Consider the following 22,407-nt stretch of genomic DNA (forward strand, 5'->3'; position numbering starts at 1 on the left):
TTGAAGCTTGATTATTTAATAAAATACATGATAATGTAAAGCTCTATACTAATGAATAGCTAGATTAAAGCTAAGGTAAAAAAATACAAGTTTTGCTTGGAGTTTGGCCTCAGTTGTAAAAATTTTGTTGAAATTGTGCAATGTAAAATAGTGTATTGTAAAAATAGAGTAATGAAAAGTAGTACAATTAAGTTTTGCAGCAACAAATACCTAAAAAGTCGAAAAATAAGATCTGAAAACCCAATTTTCAAAACAACTGTCAAGATGTTTACGTTTCAGTCTTGCTCTCTTGTTTAGTGTGGTGATGCCCCTTGGGAAAAAACAGTTTCCTAGCCTTTTAGTCTTTGTTTTAGGAGTCCTATGGAGTCTATCAGAGGGCAACAGCGAGGTGGTAGCTAGGGTGAGAGGAGTCTTTTATAATGTTGTCTTATACAACTGTCACGGACCAGGAACGGAGACGGGACCCAATTGCGTTTGTTTTACTCAGTCTTTATTTAGAAGGAAAACAGGACTTGCATCCACGATCCGATGATCGTCGGTCACGGGTAGCAGATAGCAGGAACACGATCTGTGTCGAGCGAAGGTAGTTGTTGACAGCGATAAAAACAGGTCGATGGCCGGGGTGGAGGAGCAAAAAAATAAATGGGTCCAGAAAAGAGGTCGGCAACGGGAATCAGACAGAAAACAGGGCGTGATAGAGTCGGAGAGTCACAAGAGCTTGCCTAGCTGGGAGCATAGGTTCGGAGACGCTCTGACAAGTTCTTTCAGGAAGATGGGAGTTTAAAAAGAGTCCAACAGCCAATCAGGGTGTAATCAAGTTGTAAATTATCTGCAGGAATTGTTTTTTGACATCTTCATTGTCTTAACAATAAATCGCAGTCGATTGGTTCTGAAGATTAAAAGTTATTTGTTTTTTTTCACACATATGCAATATTTAAATGAATGAATAGACCAAGGAGGACGGATCCCATACAATGCATCTTTGTTGCCTCTCTGCCACGTTTCACTTTAGAAATTCCAGCCTGATATTTTAGATACATTCCGGCCTTTAATTTGGTTCCGTGGCCCCAGAGGAGAACTTGTGGGCACAGTGGAGAATCAGAAAAGAGGACGCAGCAGCACAGATGTGCGTCTTTCTCTTATTAATGAGAACGCGTTTACACGGATGAGAAGAGGATATTCTGGGAATAGCGGGACCTAAAATATTCAAACGACGTTTTTTTTTTTTCACTTTAAATCAAGCAGATCTTTCTTTGAAGGACCGTTGTGGGTTCACGTTGTTGGAACAGATGGCTTTTAAAGAAGATCCCATGAGCTATGACTTTGAACACCAGCAATTACCGATCAGAGATCACAACACGGTTTCTTTTTTCCCTTTCCGGGTGAAAACTTCACAAGGAGACATGGCGCGTACAAGGAAGTTGGCAAACGATCTCCGAGAAAGATTTTAAGAGTCGCACTCGGAGGAATTTAGTCACCGCTTTTCTGTGACTATTTCAAGATTCTTTAGTCCATCAATCATCCCTCAGATCCTTAAAAAGTGCCGTTGTGTACGATCTGTTTCTTTCCTTTCTTCCTTTTTAAACATCCACTATCTAAACTTCTTTGACTCGAACCTTTATAGCTGAACTGGTAATTTATGTCCTACCGGCTCTGGTAGCTTTGAGCGGGCTTTGAATTCAAAATATTTAAAAGTACGACAGCTGGACTCACTTACATCATGCTCTGTACAGTACAGGCTGGTCTTGTCACATGCTTGACACTATGTCTCCCCCTCTTTTTTGGGACGTGTCACATTTAAGCTATGCACATTTTTTGCCGTTAAGCCATTCTCCGCCATGCTATTGAAAACATATTTTTGCAAATGCTATGTGAATTCTTTAGTAAACACTCAAAATAAGGCGAGAAGACATTCATGGATTTTGAACTTGCAAGGAGGACCATGAGAAGGGCTTTTAGATGATAGATTTCTATCCCTTCCAAAAGCCCTCCTATGAGCCCACTCATCTCATCTCATCTCATTAGCTACACCGCTTATCCTCAGTAGGTTCGCGGGGGTGCTGGAGCCCATCCCAGCAATCATCGGGCAGTGGGCAAGGGACACCCTGAACTGGTTGCCAGCCAATCGCAGTGCACACGGGGACAGACAACTCACTCGCTCATTCACACCTAAGGACAATTTAGACCGGCCAATTCACCTGAAATGCATGTTTTTGGAATGTGGGAGGAAACCGGAGTGCGGAGGAAACCCACGCAAGCACGGGGAGAACATACAAACTCCGCACAGGAAGTCTGGAGCTGGATTTGAACCCACGCAGGAGGTTCCCAAGACATGAACTGTGCCGGACATGCGCTAACCACTGCGCCGCCGTGCTGCCCTCTCTTTTAGCTAAATATTCAAGGTAACAAAAAACAGATCAGTCCTTAAAGGTGTGGAAACAAAAATCAGCAACATGACTGGCTGATAGCGACAATGATGTAATAGTCAAAACCATGAACATCAGCGAGTCAAAATAAGGAACTGATATTCAATGAAACCTCCTTTGCGTTAGTCCAATATTAAAAACAAGTCAAGTCATGTTTATTAGTATAGCCCTTTATCACAAAGAGTCTCAAAGGGCTGCACAGACCACAGATTATTGCAAACAACAGACTATTATTACACCATCCCCCGATCTAAAACCTACATGAGGGCAAGGAAAAACTCAAAAAAATGAAAACAGAATAATCTTATCAGCCAATGATTAAAAAAAGCCTTATTCTGCTTTGTGACAACCAATACTGGATCCTCTATAGCAGGGGTGTCAAACAGGCAGCCCGTGGGCCCGGATTAGGCCCGCGAAGGGATTGAATCTGCCCTGTGAGACAACGCTGAGGGAAGCGCAAGAGAAAAACGGGCTGCAGGCAAAGCCAGGTGCCTCTCACAAAGACGCTGTCGTTGTATTTCTCTTTCTCTTTCTCTTTCTCTTTCTCTGTCTGTCTCTCTGTCTGTCTCTCTGTCTGTCTGTCTCTTTTTTTCTCTTTGTCTTTCTCCCTCTGTGTCTTTTTACCTTTTTTGCTCTATCTTCCTTCTCTTTCTCTCTCTCTCTCTCTCTCTCTCTTTTTCTCTTTGTCTTTCTCCCTCTGTGTCTTTTTACCTTTTTTGCTCAATCTTCCTTCTCTTTCTCTCTCTTGCTTTCTCCTTCTCTCTTTCTACCCTTCTCTCTTTCTCTCCTCTTTTCTCTCCTCTTTCTCTTTCAATTTCTCTTTTCTCTTCTTTCTGTCTCTCTTCTTCCCCCTCTCTCACTATTTCTAATTTTATCTCTTCTTTCACACATTCTTGCATTTTTCTTTCTCGCTCTCTCTCTCCTTCTCTCTTGCCTCGTCCCACACTTTTTCTCTCCCTCTTTCTTTTATTTCTTTCTCTTTTTTTCTTTCTCCTCAATCGACTAGTCTGGCCCCCGAAAGAATATTTGTTCTATCCTGAGTTAAAATAAGATTGACACCCCTTCTCTATAGAGACCTATTTTAGTATCGCCGATTTTAGCGAAAACTAAAACCAAAAATATCATAAAAAGGATACCTTGTAATTTTAAAGACATATTAAGCAATATTGAAATAATAAAAGTCTTGCAATATTCAGTTAATTTTTAATGAATCCAGAATGTATGCCATTGGTTTATATTTTTTTAAATTGCATTACTGAAAATAAACAAGTTTATCTCAATATTCACATTTTCTGAGTCCTTTTTGTATTTTAAGGTCATCTTCTATTAAAATATTATTTAAAGTTTAAAAAAAATGTGTGCCTGTATAAATGAATTATAAAAGTATACAAGTGTGTATGGGCAGCACGGCGGCGCAGTGGTTAGCGGACTTCCTGTGCGGAGTTTGTATGTTCTCCCCGTGCTTGCGTGGGTTTCCTCCGGGCACTCCGGTTTCCTCCCACATTCCAAAGACATGCATTTCAGGTGGATTGGCTGGTCCAAATTGTCCCTGGGTGTGAATGAGCGAGTTGTCTGTCTCTGTGTGCCCTGCAACTGGCTGGCAACCAGTTCAGGGTGTCTCCTGCTCACTGCCCGATGATTGCTGGGATGGGCTCCAGCACCCCCGGGACCCTACTGAGGATAAGCGGTGCAGCTAATGAGATGAGATGAGACAAGTGTGTATGTATCTACCTTTCTCTCTCTCTTTCTCTCTCTCTCCTTCTCTCTCCCCCCTCTTTCTCTCTCTTTTTCTCTTTTTCTCAATTTCTCTTTCTCTTTCTCTCTCTAATATGCAATCACTGTGGGAATTTTTTGGTAGGGGAATGTATCATAAAGGAGAAAAAAAACTCGATTCTGTTTCTAAACTTTTGTTGGTATTCCAATTGTACATTATGCGTTACACACACAGTATATATCATAGAATGTAAGGGTGCACAAATCTCTTAGTCAAATTTGGCACGTAATACTTTATTACCATCGCGTTTTTGATATTTCCTGTGAATGTTCTGCATTCTCATCTTCATGGATCTTTTGGGCATCTTCACTGGCTCTCCTTTCCTATCCTTCCTTCGCAAAAACTGCAATTCCAATTGTGTCTATTCAAACTGTATACATTATTTAAGATTTTTTTTTTTAATACATTCATTTAAAAAACATATACAGTGGAACCTCGGTTCTCGACCATAATACGTTCCAGAACCCTGTTCGAAAACCGATTTGTTCGATCACCGAAATCATTTTTCCCATTAAAAATAATATAAATTGTTTTAATCCGTTCCAACACCCTGAATGTTTACCTTGAATGTTTAACGTAAACTAAAGCTAACCCAGGCTAATCGTACGTTCGCGTTAGCGTAATCTTTCGTACGAAAGATTACGCTAACACGAACATGTAAAAATAAAAAAAACGGATAAAGAAAAGAATTATGAATAGGATTTCTTACCTTTGTGGTGGTCAGCAGAAGGCGCAGGTGGACGGTGGGGTATTCCCTAGCAAGATCAGACACTCGCACACCTCTTTCATATTTTGCTATTATTTCTTTCTTAAATGCAATAGTTGTACGCACTACTTTTCTTTTTTCACCTGTAGCAACTTTGCTGCTTGCACTGACTTTCTTCGGAGGCATGATTAGGGGCTAAAACACTTAGTACACCCATATTAAAAGCTAAAGCAAAACAAAGCACGTCCGCACGCGATAACAGTTAGTCACGAAAAGAGCCATCTACACCCGTACGCCGCTCAGCATCGCACCCTAGCCTACGCACTCACGCATTACCGGCGTTCGAACTCCGATTTCTTGACCGAACAGCGAAGCAAGAATTTCTCGAAATTTTTGGTCGTACTCCGATTTGTTCGAACTTAGAGGCGTTCGAAAAGCGAGGTTCCACTGTGCGTAGATAATTAAAATATTTATAGACTGTTAACTACTTACAATACTGTACGTATTTGTGTGTGTGAGAGGCATGTATTTACAGTATTTGCATGTTTATTAGTGTACATTGGTACTAAAACTTTGGTTCTGCAAAAACTGACTGAATTATAGTGTGCTTGATGACCGAGTACCTCCCTTTCTCCAATGACTGCTGGAAGTCCTCACCCACACACACTCGACGTGACATTTGCTAGCACTTCTTGCCCCTCCGTCACTCTATAAGCTTTGCTTTCACATATTTATTTCCTTCCTTCTTCCCACCTCAATTGCACATATGCTCCCTCTTTGGATCGTTTCCCCTTCCACGATTCCTTGAAACAACACTACTAATCTTGCTGGGTCTCTGCGCGGCCGTGGGAAAGTGGGCAGGAAGTTGCACAAACGGCATATACGATGAGGGTAATTTTTTTCGTCCGATGTTATGTATTCCTCTCCCCGTCCCTCCCACAAAGTCTAATGGACATGTCAGCAGCACCTTAGGGGGCAGCCCCAGGGACCGAATAACCTCACCACAGACCATTTAGCTTATAATGGAGCCAAATTGATGGTTTAGACTCATACAGCGTACAATTTCAAGTGTGTGAGCCTTTGACACTAAAAGCATTTAACTGAACTAAGTGTGCAACAAATAATCTGTTTATCGACAAATCGTTGATTTCCACATTAATTGCCAATGGTTTTAATAATTACTTAGTAACTTTGTGATTAGAAGTTCTCTAAATCCTCAGATCTACACATTTTCTGCGGGAGATTTTCTGTTTTTTTAATGGTGACATGAAGAAGCCGTCATCATTGCAGTCTCTGTGCAAGTAACTGCATTTCTTAGACGCACTCGAATAAACACTTTGTTTTTTATATTTCTTGGGGTCAGGGTTAGCGTTTCGACTTAACTTGAAGCAGGCCTTTTCTGACTTTCACCATTTTCTTGCTCTGTTACAAATGGAAATAAATGGTAAGGGCGAGCGTGACGTCATTTTACAGCACTCGCCCAGCCCCATTCCTCCACACCTAATGTGTTCTGTCCTGAAAAGCTCTATGAGTAGTAATAAAAGCAGATAAATCGTTAACACATCCCTGATAGAGAAAATAGTTACCTTTCAGCTTTTTAAGGACACTTAAAAAGACGTGCCCTACCTTTAAATATTAAAGAAAAACTATAACTTTCCTTATATCGCAAGTTTCAGGCTGAACTTTCTAGATTTCTTGATTTTGATCAATATTTTTCGAACACAAACTCTGTTTGTTATTATTACAACATACCTTGTAGTGCAAAATATTACCCTGAATTATTTACGCCCATTTTCTGATATTGGCTAATCTCGCTACTCAAATATTTTTTTTACAATGGTAGTAATATTCTGTTTTCACTAAAGGACTTGTATAAAAACTCCATCCACTTCATTACCTATTCTAATTAAAGGGACATTGTGTATTATGTAGCCATAGTGGTCTAGAAATAGTTAATTTTGGCAGAATTATGTTTTACTTTATTTTTTTGGATTTGATTAACAACTTCAAATACATGAACTATCACATAGACACGCATTATTTTAAATATTCGTAGGCTGAGAGATTTGTAGCTTTAGGAGGTAGAGCTCTCGTCTTGGGACCGAGAGGTCCGATTCCCGGCTCCTCCGAATTAAATGTCGAAGGGTCTGTGGGCAAGATACTGGACCCCCAATGCCCCCGATAAGCAGGTAAGAGCCTCCCATGGCTGGCGCTGCTATCGGTGTGTGAGTGTGTGTGTGTGAGTGGATAAGTGTGAAGCACATTGTAAAGCGCTTTTGCTGGTCTTTAAAAGTGCTATATAAATGCAGACCTTTTACATTACCTAAGTCTCAGAGAAGGAGCTGACATGATCGTCTGCCATATGCCCATATGCAAAATCACAAACGTTATGAAAGTCTTGGCAAAACATGAGAAGACAAATTATGTAGTTTGGTCACTTTGAGTCTCCAAAGTTTGTATTCTTCCTTTTGCTTTGTAGCACTCGTTTATCAGTTCCACTACAAAAGACAGCGACAGGTGTCAAATAATAAACAGTGTCCCTTTAAAGATCAATCTATTTCTTACTGAACTGGTTTTGCCTCCCTAAACGGAAATTATATTGCATAGCTTGAGTGGTTGAATAAACAAAACTGACAAGGAATTTTTAATAGGGCACTTCTGTGTCCAAACAATACTTGACGTCCTGTCACAAGTATTATATTCACCCAAGACATAATCTGTCTTTAGTCTTGACAAACTTCAATTCTCCTTACTTTAATTAGACTGTTTTGTGTAACCGTCCGGAACTTTGAACCAATGCTCAAAGTCTATTCCAAAATTATGGCCCAATTAGTGTCTGTTTTTATCAGCATAAGCCCATAAGATTGTCTGTGTGTGTGTGTGTGTGTGTGTGTGTGTATGTAATATAAGCCAGATGGATGGTTGGAGACACAATTGTTGGCAGCTACAAGTAGCTCAACTGTAACTCACAAGGGATCAACTTGGAACAAAAGGTTTAGACGCACACGCGCGCGCACCTTGTGGGTTTTGAGGAAGTCGAGGGTGCCATTTGATAATGTGACGACTTCCTCCTCGCTTCCACATTGCGATTATCTGCTGGTGCACACAATCCGCACACAAACGTTGAACTTCAAGTGGAACTTCAGTTAGCGCTTATGGTTAATGACCTTGATTAAAACGGGACACTGTCGTATTTGACCACTAAATATGTATGAATTGTGTGGTTCAACTACTCGGGATAACGAGAAGGACAACTACTACCTACGACAACTAGATGGAGATATAGGACAACTAGGATGACAACTAAAATGACTACAACGACAACTAGTACGACTATGATGACAACTAGACTGACTATGACAACGACAACTAGAACGACAACGACTAGAATGGCTACGACGACAACAACTTGGGTGGCTACGACGACGACAACGACTGAGGTGGCTACAGCTACGACGACGACAACTGGGGTGGCTACGACGACGACAACGACTGGGGCGGCTACAGCTACGACGACGACAACTGGGGCGGCTACGACGACAACTAGACCGACATTGACGACAACTAGACCGACATTGACGACCACCAGACCGACATTGACGACCGACATTGACGACCACCGGACCGACATTGACGACCACCGGACCGACATTGAAGACAACTGGGGCGGCTACGGCGACAACTAGACCGACATTGACGACAACTACTACAGCTACGACAACTGGAAAAACCTCAACAATGACTTTGACAAAGACTATGACAACTAGAACGACTAGTAATATATATATATATATATATATATATATATATAGTGTATACCACAGTCATATCCCCCTTGTGGGAGGTGGCTAGAGTCATTTCTGACTCTTTTGGGGAGATTGATTCAGAGGAGGGGATTCCCAGCCCCCTCGCTCAACCCAACTGAGGTGTTGGGAGTCATTAGATGATCAAACCCCCCAATTCCAACCCCTAAATGCTGAATGCCAAGCAGGGAGGCAACGGGTACCAATGTTTAAGTCTTAGGTATGACTCGGCCGAGGCTTGAACCACAACCTCCCAGTCTCGGGGCGGGCGCCATACCCCCAAGCCACCAGCTGGTAGAACATGATATACAAATTAAATACATCCACAATTAATAAAAAATAAGCAATACCAAGGGTCATCAGCCTTTTTGAAGTTGAGGGCCAACTGATTGGTATGGATCAGGAAGCCGAACACCATGCACTATGCAAATCCGTGAAGTAGCGAAACAATGATGCGTTAACTGAGTTAGCGAGGGTTCATTCCTTTAGGACAAAACAAACAAATAACCTCAAAAGAATTGTAGTGTAACAGTGCCAGAATTTGAAGTGAGACCAGAGTTAGGCTTTACGGGAAATGATTGACTTCTGATCAAAATGAACACCGTGTGTTTTGGAGCCAGAGCTATTAACGGCTAATGAGCTCATAATCGAAGCTTATTTAGTCTTTGAAAGACTGTGGGAAAACCCGTTTTGAACGTTACATGTGTAAACGACATTTTCGCCCAAGGATTGTTTTGTTGTTGTTTTTTGTCTCTGTGGATTCTGTGTCACAGGTATTTTCTCCCCGCCCATGTTAATATTACTTTATTTCCCTTTACAGTTTGTGTCATTTTAATAGTTTACTTGTTCAGTTTCATTTTTTTTTTTTTTTTTGCATGCACTTTAATTTTTTTTCTGCTAAATTGTGAAATTATTAAGCAGGCTTTCAAAGTGACACTTAATAAATATTGGGAATGGCTTCTTGTTTTCTTATGGTCCACTTTGTAATTCCGTCACAAAGTTGAAATGATGATGAAACCAATTGAATGCAAACAATGATAATTTCCTAGGTTTAAAATCTGAAGTCAATGATCGTGTTTAGGTTCTTATTGTGAGGTAACAAAAAATCGTGCAAATTTTGGATGCTCTATAATTGATCATACGTGAAAAGTATAGGGACAGTGTGTAATATGTAGCACTTCGTTGTGGTAAAAAAACATACTCTAAATACACACATACATTTCTCTAAAATGGAAAAAGCCATTGCCAGCAAACGTTTACCCTTTTGACTCCTATTTGAAGGCCTACAGAAAATTATTACTATATCTATAGTACTATGCAAAGAAAGCTAGAACCCGCATGTTTTATTCGAAAAAAATATTTGTTTCTAGCTTTTAATTTGACCATTGTTTGCTAAACAACAGTTGAACATTGCTAAGTTTCTTCAAAATACTTGTTTCTAGGAAAACATTTTAGAAAACAACTTTTTGTGAAATGATACATTTCGAGCTGAAATTTTCATTCAGTGCCATAACGCAAAAAAAGGAATAAAAGGACAAACACGAAAAAAAAAAAATCAATGAAAATTAGTACAAAAAAAGTAAGGAAAAAGCAGCTTCTTTGGGTATTTGTCACAGCTAGGGTAGCCAACCTGGCTGCCTGTGTAAAATGGTGGTCATTTCTAGACACCTCTCCCTTTTTCTGGCATGGACAGGCACACAATCAGACAACCATATATATATATATATATATATATATATATATATATATATATATACACATGAATTGTTTTTCGCAGTGGTTACGTTCCAAAAGACGTCCCAATTCCTGAAGTGAAAACCTTTATTTTTATTTACTACTCAAGAAAAACTCCAATTTACTGACTAAAATATTAGTTTGAAAAATAAAAGTACCATACTCAAATTTATTCTTTTAAAAAATAATCTTGCGGTTTTATTGCACAACTGTGTGGATTAAGGAAACAATACACTTTACTTTGCATGGTACTTTGCCGCCATCATGTAGGCGTTAGGGAAAATTGCATTTACCTTCCAGTTCTGTGTTCCAGAAACCATATATTTTTCGATTATCACAAATATTTAAGAAAAAGTGGGAGGGAACAATTGGGGGCCCCAAATTATTATTAGTCCTTATGAGTAGATTAGAAAATGTGTGATTCTCCACCCTCACAATTCCCCATCCATTTATTTGTCTAAAGTTAGTCGGTGGGAATAAGAAGTCATTTTTATTACGCCCAGCAGACGGCAAAACTATGCCGCAAACTGAGGCCAAAATCTTGTTTTAGACTTGATTTTTACTCTTTGTTAGAAGGGAACAATTACAGCGCTTGTTAAAGGTCATAGGTCTGGGGAAAGAGGGGGGGGGATCGGTTTCTAAAAGCACGACATTTGAACCCGGAAGCCATAGGTCACGTTTGGAGAGTTGATCTTCAATAAGGCGCTTGTTGGGGCGCGGCACAGGAAAAGGTGTGCTGCTACCATGATTGTTTTCTTGGCCTTTAATATTTCATATGAGGAGTGCAGATTGTGAATTGTGGGTCAACGTGTCCGACAGCCTTATCAAAAGATAGACCTTCACTAACTTTTGCCTGCTAAAAAAAGATTCTGGACTGTGCAATTACTTCAGGGTTCGTACAGGTTCTTGAAATCCTTGAAAATGCTTACATTTTAATGTAGTGTTTTTATGGATAGAAAAGTGCTTGAATTTTGGGTGAAGTGCTTGTTTCTCGACACGTCTGGTTTTAAATGACGCCGACTCTGCTCTCTTGTGGCTTGGCTTTGCCATTGCATTTCTTCTTCCCTCATGATTAACAGCAGCTGGCATTTGTTTGTACTCCGTTGTCTTATGAAGCTTCATCGCCCCTTGCCGGTCGTTCTCAAGAGAACAGGTATATTCCACACCTGAACAGTGCGTTGTGTAATGTATATTAGTGCAAGTATCAATTAGGGACCTCCATCCATCCATTATCTGCAACGCTTATCTTCAGTAGGGTCGCGGGGGTGTTGGAGCCCATCTCGGCTACCTCCGGGCAGGGGACACCCTGAACCGGTTGCCAGCCAGTCACAGGGCACACAGAGACAGACAACTCACTCGCTCATCCACACCTAGGGACAATTTGGACTGCCCAATTAGCCTGAAATGCATGTTTTTGGAATGTGGGAATAAACCGAAGTGCCCGGAGGAAACCCATGCAAGCACGGGGAGAACATGCAAACTCCGCACAGGAAGGCGGGTAGCTGGATTTGATCCCATGACCTCAGAACTGTGCCCCAGACGCGCTAACGACTCGGCAATTATGGACATATCCGATGAAAAAGAAAAAGCTAATAGTTAATAGAACCAAAAGTGCCAAGTCGGCTTATTTGGGTGTTTTTCACTACTATGGTAACCAACCTGGCTGCCAGCGAAAGATGGTGGACATTTCTAAACTCCTTTTAGAAATGCCCTTTGAGACTCCTTGTGATGAAGGGCTATACAAATAAACATGACGTTTATTATGTTGCATGCAAAAAATAAAGGTAGCGTTTCCTTGTGGTAAATTGTAATGGGAAGTACTTCCTGCAGCTGAAAATGTAAGCTACATATTACTGTCATTTTTACCCAACACCTACAGGTATATGTGAAGAGATTTGTCTCCAGTGTTTGGTAGGGTTACTTTAACTTGATTACTTTCAATTACTTTTGGATTACTCCAATACCAAATATGCTAATAAAAGACAAAAGAAATTAAATATGAATAAAATTACTAAATTTTGTGCATGCTTGGGGAGTAATGGAATACATGAACCGGAAAAAATGATGTTGGCAAGCTGGATTTATTTTCATTTTGTTTGTCGCATTTTATGTTAGTTTTGCCGTAGATCAAAAAGATCAAAGCCAGGAGAGAAAGCTTACCACGTGTTGTGGGTCATAATTTTATTCATATTTAGTTTATTTTGTCTTGTATTAGCATATTTGGTATTGGAGTATTCCAAAAGTAATTGGAAGTAATCAAGTTAAAGTAACCCTACCCAACCCTGTTTGTCTCAAAAACAAATTTATTTCCGATTGACTTAAGATCTAAAAATCATACATCTTGACTTATGCACACACAAGAATAAAAATGACTTATGTAAAAAACAGATTCATTTGTTGCTCCGGATTTTTTCTCATAATGATACTGGAGAAATTGGAAAATTGGCTCACGAACCCTGTGACTAGCTTTAGCACAGGCAGGCAAGGAATGTATTTGTCGCAATTCTACAGGGCCATAACCAACACGAGTTCCTGCCTATCTAATGTTATTTTTTCAGGATATTTTAAATCATGGGTGAAAATGTATTTAAGCCACATAGAAAAAAAAGTGTTGGTACGTGTGATTGAAATCCTAGCAATTGTTTAAATCGTAATGTTGTGTTTCCAAGGTCAGGAAAATGCTTGAAATGGTTGCCTTTACCATGTTTCTGGGCAGTCTGACTCTACAGACCATGCAATAAATGAATACAGATATATTTGTGAAGTGCGTAAAAAATGACGCCGGCACACCTGTTCTGGTGGCTTGTCATTAAGGGGACAGCTCTATTTAGAAATCTGGCACTTTTGGCTTGGCTCACTGAGAAGAGCTGGCTCTTTCGGCTCCCAAATTTGTTTTTCAATCTACTTTTTAAATTATCAATCAAAATAAAATATTATACACCAAATTCTAATAATTATTAATTTCACATGTTTTGCTGGGGATCCCTAAAAACACACAAAATGTTAAATAAAATATCTAGTTCTACAAAAAATGGCAAAATACAAAACCATTGTAGTGTTTTAAACACTGAACTGATTTAAAGTAAAAAAAACAACAACAAAAATCCTGGAGGAGGTAGAGCGCTCGTCTTGGGATCAAGAGATCGCAGTTCGAATCCCGGCTCCTCCGTGTTACATGTCGAAGTGTCCTTGGGTAAGACACTGAACCCCTAATACCCCCAATAAGCAGGTTAGCGCCTTACATGGCTGCACGGACGCTAATGGAAAATGTAAAGCACACTGTAAAGCGCTTTGGGAAGTCTTGACTTGAAAAGCGCTGTATAAATGCAGATCATTTCATTTCATTTCACTTAAGTGCTTTAAATAATGAGATGCAAAAAACCCGAAATATTTACAATTGTATTTTACCCAATTTAGACACAGTTCCTCTTAAAACTACAAAATGAAATAAAATTAATAGATCAGCAGTCTCTAAGATTGAAAGATTAAATGCACTCTGCTTCGGAACAATGAACATCATCAAAATGAGTCAAAATTCGACACATTTTTTTAAATACTTTTTTTGCATACAGTATTTAGTTTTTTGTCTTCCATATTGAACTCAATTATTACCCAAAGGCTTTCTGTGTTTGTAAACAATTGTGACATTTTGAAGCTGCGCGTGCATTGTTGATGCAGAAGAACAACAGTATCGGAACAGCTCAAAATAGCACAAAGTATGTGCTAGCAGCAAGATAGACAACTTTGTTTTAGTCATCGAAGTCAACAAAAAAAAACATTCTTTTGATCACCATTGGATTTCTTCCTTTGTATGTACTGGAAAAATTGAAAAACTGGCCTTAAAGTGCTTGAATTTGGCCATGATAAACGTGTACGAACCCTGTTATTTAATTATTTAAAAGCATTTCGTTTTTTTTTTTTTGTATGAATTGTGAAAATGGGAATTTCGTGTGATTTATCATACTGAAATCATTCCTAGAGGCTTGATATTTACTGATGAGCTGCGTGAAACCTTTTATAAGCCTTTAAAAAACAAAACAAAAACATTTTTCACAGTTAGGCACTTCTAAAAATGTATTTATACGTTATGGCAGTGTTTTTTAACCAGTGTGCAGGGGCACACTACTGTGCCGTGAGACCCTGTCTAGTGTGCCGCTGGAATTTGCCCAATTTTATTTTTCCCAAAAAATCAGGCCATTATTCAGTATTTTTGCTATCTTCAGACGAGGAACTGTAATAGTCTTCCATATCAGTAGGTGGCAGTAGATTTTTATATACTTTTTATATACTAATAATCTGTTCATGAGGTAGCACAGTACATTTAATAACTTAATTTGTTTAACAAAGCGGTTTAAGATTGCACTGTGAAAATGAAAACATAAAGCATATAATTATTTTTTATTTTAAGTGTTATTTTCTTCGTTTTATATACCAATTATCTGCTTATGAGGTAGTACAGTGAAATATTTTCAAACATTTTCGACAGACGGTCTGCCTCAGAACTTTTTTATTAATAAAAGTGTACCTTGGTTCAAGAACGGTTGAAAAACCCTGCGTTATGGCACTGAATGAGTTAAAATAGTCGTTAGTTGCAGTGGCAATTTGATTAAATCTTGAAGTAGTGAACCCTAACATAGCAAGGGACCACTATTTGATTTTAAAGCTTACCGTTCCAGTGCATTTTTCGAGTTTTGTTTTGACTATTTTCCTCACATGTGACTGCCATACAGTGAAACATTATAACTGTTGGGTTCCATCGAGGCACACCACTGTCAGTCGAATGGAGCTGCAGCTCAATATTGCACAGTGAGACATGCAGGCCAGCTGAGCACAAGGCCGGAATATTTCAGGAATGCACTCGCAGAACTGGCCGACCTTCTCGGCAAGCGCGCCCCCTACCAGCGCCCGGGTGAACAGCAGTGTGCACGAAACTCTTCTGTTGTTCCTCTTTTCTTTGAAAGTCGCTTCGCTAACCCACCCACTCAAACATGCACACCATCTTGATCAACAGTGATCTTACTAAATCACCGGCTCTATACGGCTCTACAGATTGTTTTTGTTGCATTGATCCATATAGTACCAACTGTTATGTAACATTATGCACACAATCAATAGAAAAAGGAACAAAAAGAGGAATAGAGACTAAAAGGAAAAATGAAATAAAAGAAAACAAAGGGGGGAAAAAAGAGAAAAAAATGAGAAGAAAAAAAAGCAAGGTAAAAATATGAAAAGGAAAGACAGGTTTTTGGATGTTCCTTTAATCCGGAGATGTCAAACTCAGTCTGGCTCTTGGGCTGGAACCAGACTTTCTGTGTTGAGGCGGTCCAGCAAATTAACGTCAACCCACGGATTTTCCTCATCCCGCCCCACACTTATTTTAACAATTGAGTGAATTTAATTTTACACCTGAACCAACTCGCAACACTATGCAAACCCAACACTGCCCTCAAACAGCCCGAGAAGGCATTTCATTAGCTTTTATTTAAGAAATCATAACTTTGGATAGAATTTACCTGGAGACTCGCTTCTTTTTTGGACTAACTCAGAAATATAGGGTACAGGCCCTATGTTTGTCATGCCTGCTTTGATTGGTGTAACATTATGCATATAACGATATAGTAATCGAAAATAATATACAATTCAATTATACCGGCATTTATTTTTTAACTCTACAGCAGGGGTCACCAACCTTTTTGAAGTTAAACTACAGAAAGGGCTACAATTTGGATACCCAGTGCTTTAATAACATGTCATTACTATGTTGTTATGTTTTTACCACGTTGTAATTATATTATGTTAATATAGGCTCTGTCAACCACTAAATATCACGCCAGTTAGAAATCAAATTCCATATAAATTCACAATGACTGATGATATCATTTCAGAACCAGTCCCCGGGCTACTTGGGTGGTCATAGGCGACCACCTAGAGCCCCCGAGTACCACGTTGGAGACCACGGGTCCACATTTAACTTTTGAATAACTTAAACTTTTTTAAATTGAGCAACTTTTAACCCAAGAAACTCAAAATATCCCCCAAAAAATAAAAATAAAAAGATAGGAAAAAAACAAAACTTTTTATGTAAAAGAGGTAAATCGTGAACAGGGTTGGGTAGGGTTACTTTAACTTGATTACTTTCAATTACTTTTGGATTACTCCAATACCAAATATGCTAATAAAAGACAAAAGAAACTAAATATGAATAAAATCATGACTCACAACACGTGGTTAGCTTTCTCTCCTGGCTTTGATCTCTTTGATCTCCAGCAAAACTAACATAAAATGCGACAGAAACAAAATGAAAATAAATCCAAACAGCTTGCCAACATCATTTTTTGCCGTTCCATGTGTTCCGTTACTCCCCAAGCCTGCCCAAAATTTAGTAATTTTATTCATATTTAGTTTATTTTGTCTTTTATTAGCATATTTGGTATTGGAGTAATCCAAAAGTAATTGAAAGTAATCAAGTTAAAGTAACCCTACCCAACCCTGATTGTGCAACACATTTTCTTTGAAACAACACAGCAAACATATGTTTAAATATTTACAGATCTACCGAAACTATATATTCAAATCTCATCTCATCTCATTAGCTACACCGCTTATCCTCAGTAGGGTCGCGGGGGTGCTGGAGCCCATCCCAGTAATCATCGGGCAGTGGGCAGGGGACTGACATACATTTTTTATTTTTTTATTTGACATACTAAAATGTTTTAAAGCCAACGATATGGAATGCCTAATGATTGCATTTGACCCAATCATAAGAGAAAAGAAGCATCTCGAAGAAACCAACTCTTGATTGACAGGGAGTCGACTCCCGTCGTTCACTCCCGGGAGCCAGCTCGTAGAGCCATTACGTTCATAAACGCCACATCAGTCTTGCTCAACTGTCAGGATATTTCACAAGTTTGGGCCTGTATGTCTGCGAATAGAGTTTTTGAAGGGCAAGTCGCGAAACTGTCAAAACGCTCATGCACACTTGCTAGCTCGCTTCTCGCCCTCTTCAAGGAGTCGCCATGGCGATGGCAGAATGAAACCGCAGCCTGTGGGAGAATTTTCTGTGTCTTTTTGTGTGGTGTTCAATGATTGCCAGTGTGCGTGTCCTACAGACCCAGAAGCACTCTATTCCCCCCGGAACTGATGTTATTATCTACAGGACATCGTTTGAGTGCAACTCGACTTGCAATTCTTTCTGAATACTTCTTGGAATTGATGCTGCTCGTTCGCTATGTTTATGCAATGTTTAGTAGTGATGTGTCTTTCGTGAACAAAATGGCACTAGGACCCGGCTTTTGGAAATGAACAACTGGAGCCGGCTGCCCACCAATCAAGATGCGGTTCTCTTTTGGTTGTTCAATATGCATTTTTTTCCATGGATTCTGTGTGGCTGAGTATATAAAAAGTGACAAGTGTTTTAGGGCTGCAACAATGGATCGATAAAATAGAAACATGATTGATGAGACGAGTCAACGTGTTTCAATCCGAGTTTTATGTGCCCTGCTCCACAAGAAACACTGGGTGGCGCTATTTATGTTCTGTTGTTATGAGAGAAGCCAAACAATTCTGATTGGCTTGCATTCATTTATTTATAGTCGTTCATTCATTCATTCATTCATTTTTTCTCCTGACTGCCAATCCTCAATTTATCATGTCATTTCTTCCAAGATTCACGTAACCTGTAAAGGGGGATTTCATTTCCTTGTGGTACATGAAATGTTTTATATAGCACTTTTGAGTTGCAATTCGCTGCCTAAAAAGTGCTACCAAAAAATAACAGTTTGAATAAATTTTGTCTTGATCTGGCGACAAACTTAGAGTAGCTCTTCAGTCCGACAGAGGGTGCTCCAAGACCGTATTTTGATCCAAGAGATTATCTTGATCCAAATCCAAATTAATTTATATAGCACTTTTCAGACACCGAAATGCAACTCAAAAGTTCATCTCCGATGTCTCTTTTTTTTTTGCGCTTCATAATAAAAGCATCTTACATATTTGCAGGTGTATGCATTTTCATTAATAGGCCATTTGACAAACATTTGAATTTTTTCATTGTTTTATACTATAGAATATACTTTTGTATCGTGCACTCATGTTCTATCTGTCCAAAACTGAAATGTTTAAATAGAGGAATAAATTAAAAATGTGTTCTTTTAAAAAGAAATCTTAAAAAAAAACAATCCTGAAATAAGAAATTGACTGGTTGTTTAAATGAGCAAAAGTTCCTGTCATTGGTATAGGACTTTTTTTCCTTGCAATGCGTGATTCTTTTTTGTAAAATGATTTAATCCCCTTCTGTTTGTTAAAATAATTTTTAGGAGGTGGAAATTCTGGACATCAGCACTATCAGGGACACCAGAACTGGAAAGTACGCCAAGCAACCGAAGGTAGGTTTTGTGTGGAAGATCTAGTATGACAAAATTAACAAAGTTGAATTTTAGGCATCGGTGAGTGTCTTGGTTTTGTGTCAAGGGACCCCTAATAAATACCAACAAAGTTTAACACTCGCAGAGGCCTAAAGTACAACTGTGTAAACGTTGAATCATTTTTTCAAATTCATATTTTTTACCTCGCGACTTTTGGTGGCCCGAAAATTTGCATGCGTATTGGCGTCGCCTCCTACTGCTGACGAATGTGTGCCGCTTAAGTGTGACTGCCACCAAAGTTTTTGAGAGAACGCCATGTGCCCATGTAGCAAAAGGTGACAACGCACTAATGAGCCACAGCACAGATGGAGCGGGAAATGATATAAGCAACTACCAAGGCCAAACATCATCTCGTCTGCACTGCATGAAACCGATATTGGAAAGAGTCATGATTGCTGTGTCACGCTGTCAAAACGATAAGACCTTTTCACTTGCTATCCCGGTAAAATAAGGCAATTTTATCGTATCTTGCAGTTGGTACATTTTGCCTATATTAGATATCGATCTAATATAGGAAATGTAACATATAGGTATATAATAGTAATCATCCATCCATCCATTTTCTGCACGGCTTATCCTCAGTAGGGTCGCGGGGGGTGCTGGAGCCCATCCCAGCCATCTTCGGGCAGTGGGCATGGGACACCCTGAACAGGTTGCCAGCCAGTCGCAGAGCACACAGGGACAGACAATACGCTCGCTCATTCACACCTAGGGACAATTTGGACTGGACAATTAACCTGACATGCATGTTTTTGGAATGTGGGAGGAAACCGGAGTGCCCGGAGGAAACCCACGCAAGCAGGGGGATAACATGCAAACTCCACACGCGCTAACCACTGCGCCGCCGTGCGGCCTAATAATGATGACATTTCTAATAATTATGATAACCAATCAACAAAGTAATTTGTAGAGGCCGACTCTCGCCTTTTGGAGCACCACACCTCTTTTTAGTTATTTCATCAGGAAAACTACAGAAAAACTTTGTGATTGAACTTATAACCCGAAGTATAGCTACATGCACAATTTAATCTGTAAAAAAAATAAAAATTTTAAGACTCACGCCCGAAAAAACATGGGAATTCGTTTACAACAAATCAATGGAAGAATATTGAACAAAACACGAAAATGGAGACTAAATAATAACATGTAGGGATAGGGATAGAGAATGAAGATATGAAGAAAGATGAAGGTGAACACGACAGTTTGTTTAAACCTATTATACTAACCAGATCAGTATTCTCCGATCGCTCGATCAATTCATAATCTGTTCAATTTAATTTGTCTTAGGTCAGTTTTTGTTCAGGAGTTCGATTCGGAGATGGGTCAGGGAAATTTAGAAAAAGCAGACCAAAATTAAAGAGCAGCAGATTGTCCAAAACAGGAAAAATAACCCCTTTTCTGGGCAGAAGATTGTGGGTAACGATCACGGAGTCCCTTGAACTCACTGATTTACTGCTTTCGGCAGCAAGACTAAACTAGAGGCTATGAAACGGCATGTCTTATTTATTTTCCCCACAAGCTGTTTTCTCGCAGCATGCATTAGCGTTTACACTAAAATCCAGCCTGAGAACTGCGTAAGAGGAATGCAAAGTGGAAAAATTTAACAAAATCAAAAAAGAGAAAGGTCCCAAAAAAAAAAGAAGCGCATGTCCCTAAATAACTGTTATACTTCTCAGACCCAATAGAATCTAAGAGCAAGAAAGTTTTCCCTCTTTCCTCACACACCAACTTGGTGTTTTCATTAGCACGGGGAGAACATGCAAACCCTGCACAGGGAGGCTACGGTAGCTGGACTTGAACCCTGAACATCTGCATGGTGGGGCTGTGCGCTAACCACCCCAGACCCAATCATTCTTTTATCAATTTATTTCCTTTTTGTGTCCTGTGGAATCTAGCGGGACATATGTTGAAAGTTGGAATGTTCCCTACAATAGAGAAAAAAGTTCTACAAATTAGCACAATCTACCATCTAGATGGCATCCTTTTGCTTATTTTAGGGATGTTTTTTTTATTTGTTATCCTAGAAATAAAATAAAATACCTTGAAGTAGGAATAAATAGACTTAAGAAAAAATGTTTTGTGGCGATGGGGTTAGATTACATGTTTGCACATGGTAGAGGCGAAAACGTTTTTCTTTTAAGTCAAGTCAAGTCATGTTTATTTGTATGGCCCTTAATCACAAAGAGTCTCAAAGGGCTGCACAGACCACAGATTATTGCAAACCACAGACTATTATGACACCATCCCCTGATCTAAAACCTACATGAGGGCAAATAATACACAGATTTTATCAACATAAAATATAGGTTATTCATATGATATCGAATAGTAGTGTTTTAAGCTTAGATTTAAACATTTCCACTGAGGTTGGAGATCGAATCTCAGGGGGAAGAGCATTCCACAGCACCAGGGCCCGAATGGAGAACGCTCTCGAGCCTGCGCATCTCTTCTTGGCTCTTGGGATCACTAATAGACCAGCATTTCCAGAGCGAAGGCTCCTTTTAAAACTAAGGAACTGAATCCATAACTCGGATCCTCCACCACCCGACACAAAGATAGAAACAAAACCATGGAGGGTAGATAATTAAAAAAGGCTGCTCTGAATGTAATGATTAACCACTGAATGCTCGACAACTGAATTTATTTATTTAGAAATGAAGAACAATGACAGGTGGTTCTTTTTTTTTTTTTTTTTAAAGTCGATGAAAGAGAAGCCCAGCCCGGCTTTCACAAATAAAACATGACAATTCTGGTTTGTTTCGGGCTTGTTCCCTCAAAACAATATAATTGGTCGGGCTCTGGCTTAAATACCCGCTGGGTGGGGTTGGGCTGGATTTTTTTAGGCCCGATCATACCTCTAGACTGCATTCAATGTATCTATCTATCTCTATCTATCTATCTATCTACCTTGGTCATATCCCTCAAGAGGGGTGACCAACAGCAAGACAAACACATACAATAACAAAGAAAATAAAAGGCAAAAAACACATACAATTTTTTGGACCATGGCCAACCCAAATGCCCAAACACCCAAACAAGTTAGGCACCTCGGCACCTAAATTGGTCATGCTTTCGTCCCTCCAGATGAAACGGGACACAAGAAAGTGGCCATGTCACTTTGGTGACACAACACACTCTTTTGTTCAACAGCAGGGCCTGACAGCTTTCACTGGTTTACCCCTGCTGCATCATACAGGTGCCCTGCCCATCCCTTAGAACGCGCCCAAACATCCCACTATCCTTTTACAATACCTCTCCACTCATTCCTATCACCAACAATAGCTCTAGCTTTAACTAGATTTAGATCTCTTATTCATGGTTTCAGAAAGTACGAGACATGCTTCACTTGGAGCAAATGTATTTGTCACGACTTCAAATGGCCAATCATTAATATTAAGTCACTAATAGAGTAAATGGATAACCTCTAACTACCAACACGACCTTGAACCAGCACAGAGTGGAGCCTTTGAATAGGTACCTACTATGTTCACTGCCTCAAAGACAAAATGAGGTCGAAGTTAAGCATAGAACGTGAAAAAAA

General features: G+C 39.5%; 1 protein-coding gene across 2 annotated transcripts in view; it reads left to right on the plus strand.

The window, feature by feature from the left end:
- Positions 1-22,407, plus strand: part of plcb3 (phospholipase C, beta 3 (phosphatidylinositol-specific)) — a 76,953-nt gene that overhangs the window by 24,695 nt on the left and 29,851 nt on the right. For both annotated transcript variants that reach the window (XM_088348749.1, XM_088348750.1), the window contains exon 3: positions 18,759-18,827. In XM_088348749.1, coding sequence (XP_088204875.1) covers positions 18,759-18,827 — 69 coding nt within the window. The remainder of the gene's footprint in view (positions 1-18,758; positions 18,828-22,407) is intronic.

This window comes from Urocampus carinirostris, chromosome 11 (assembly GCF_059441175.1).
Source record: "Urocampus carinirostris isolate Australia breed hairy pipefish chromosome 11, RoL_Ucar_1.0, whole genome shotgun sequence".
In the NCBI taxonomy this organism is placed as follows: domain Eukaryota; kingdom Metazoa; phylum Chordata; class Actinopteri; order Syngnathiformes; family Syngnathidae; genus Urocampus; species Urocampus carinirostris.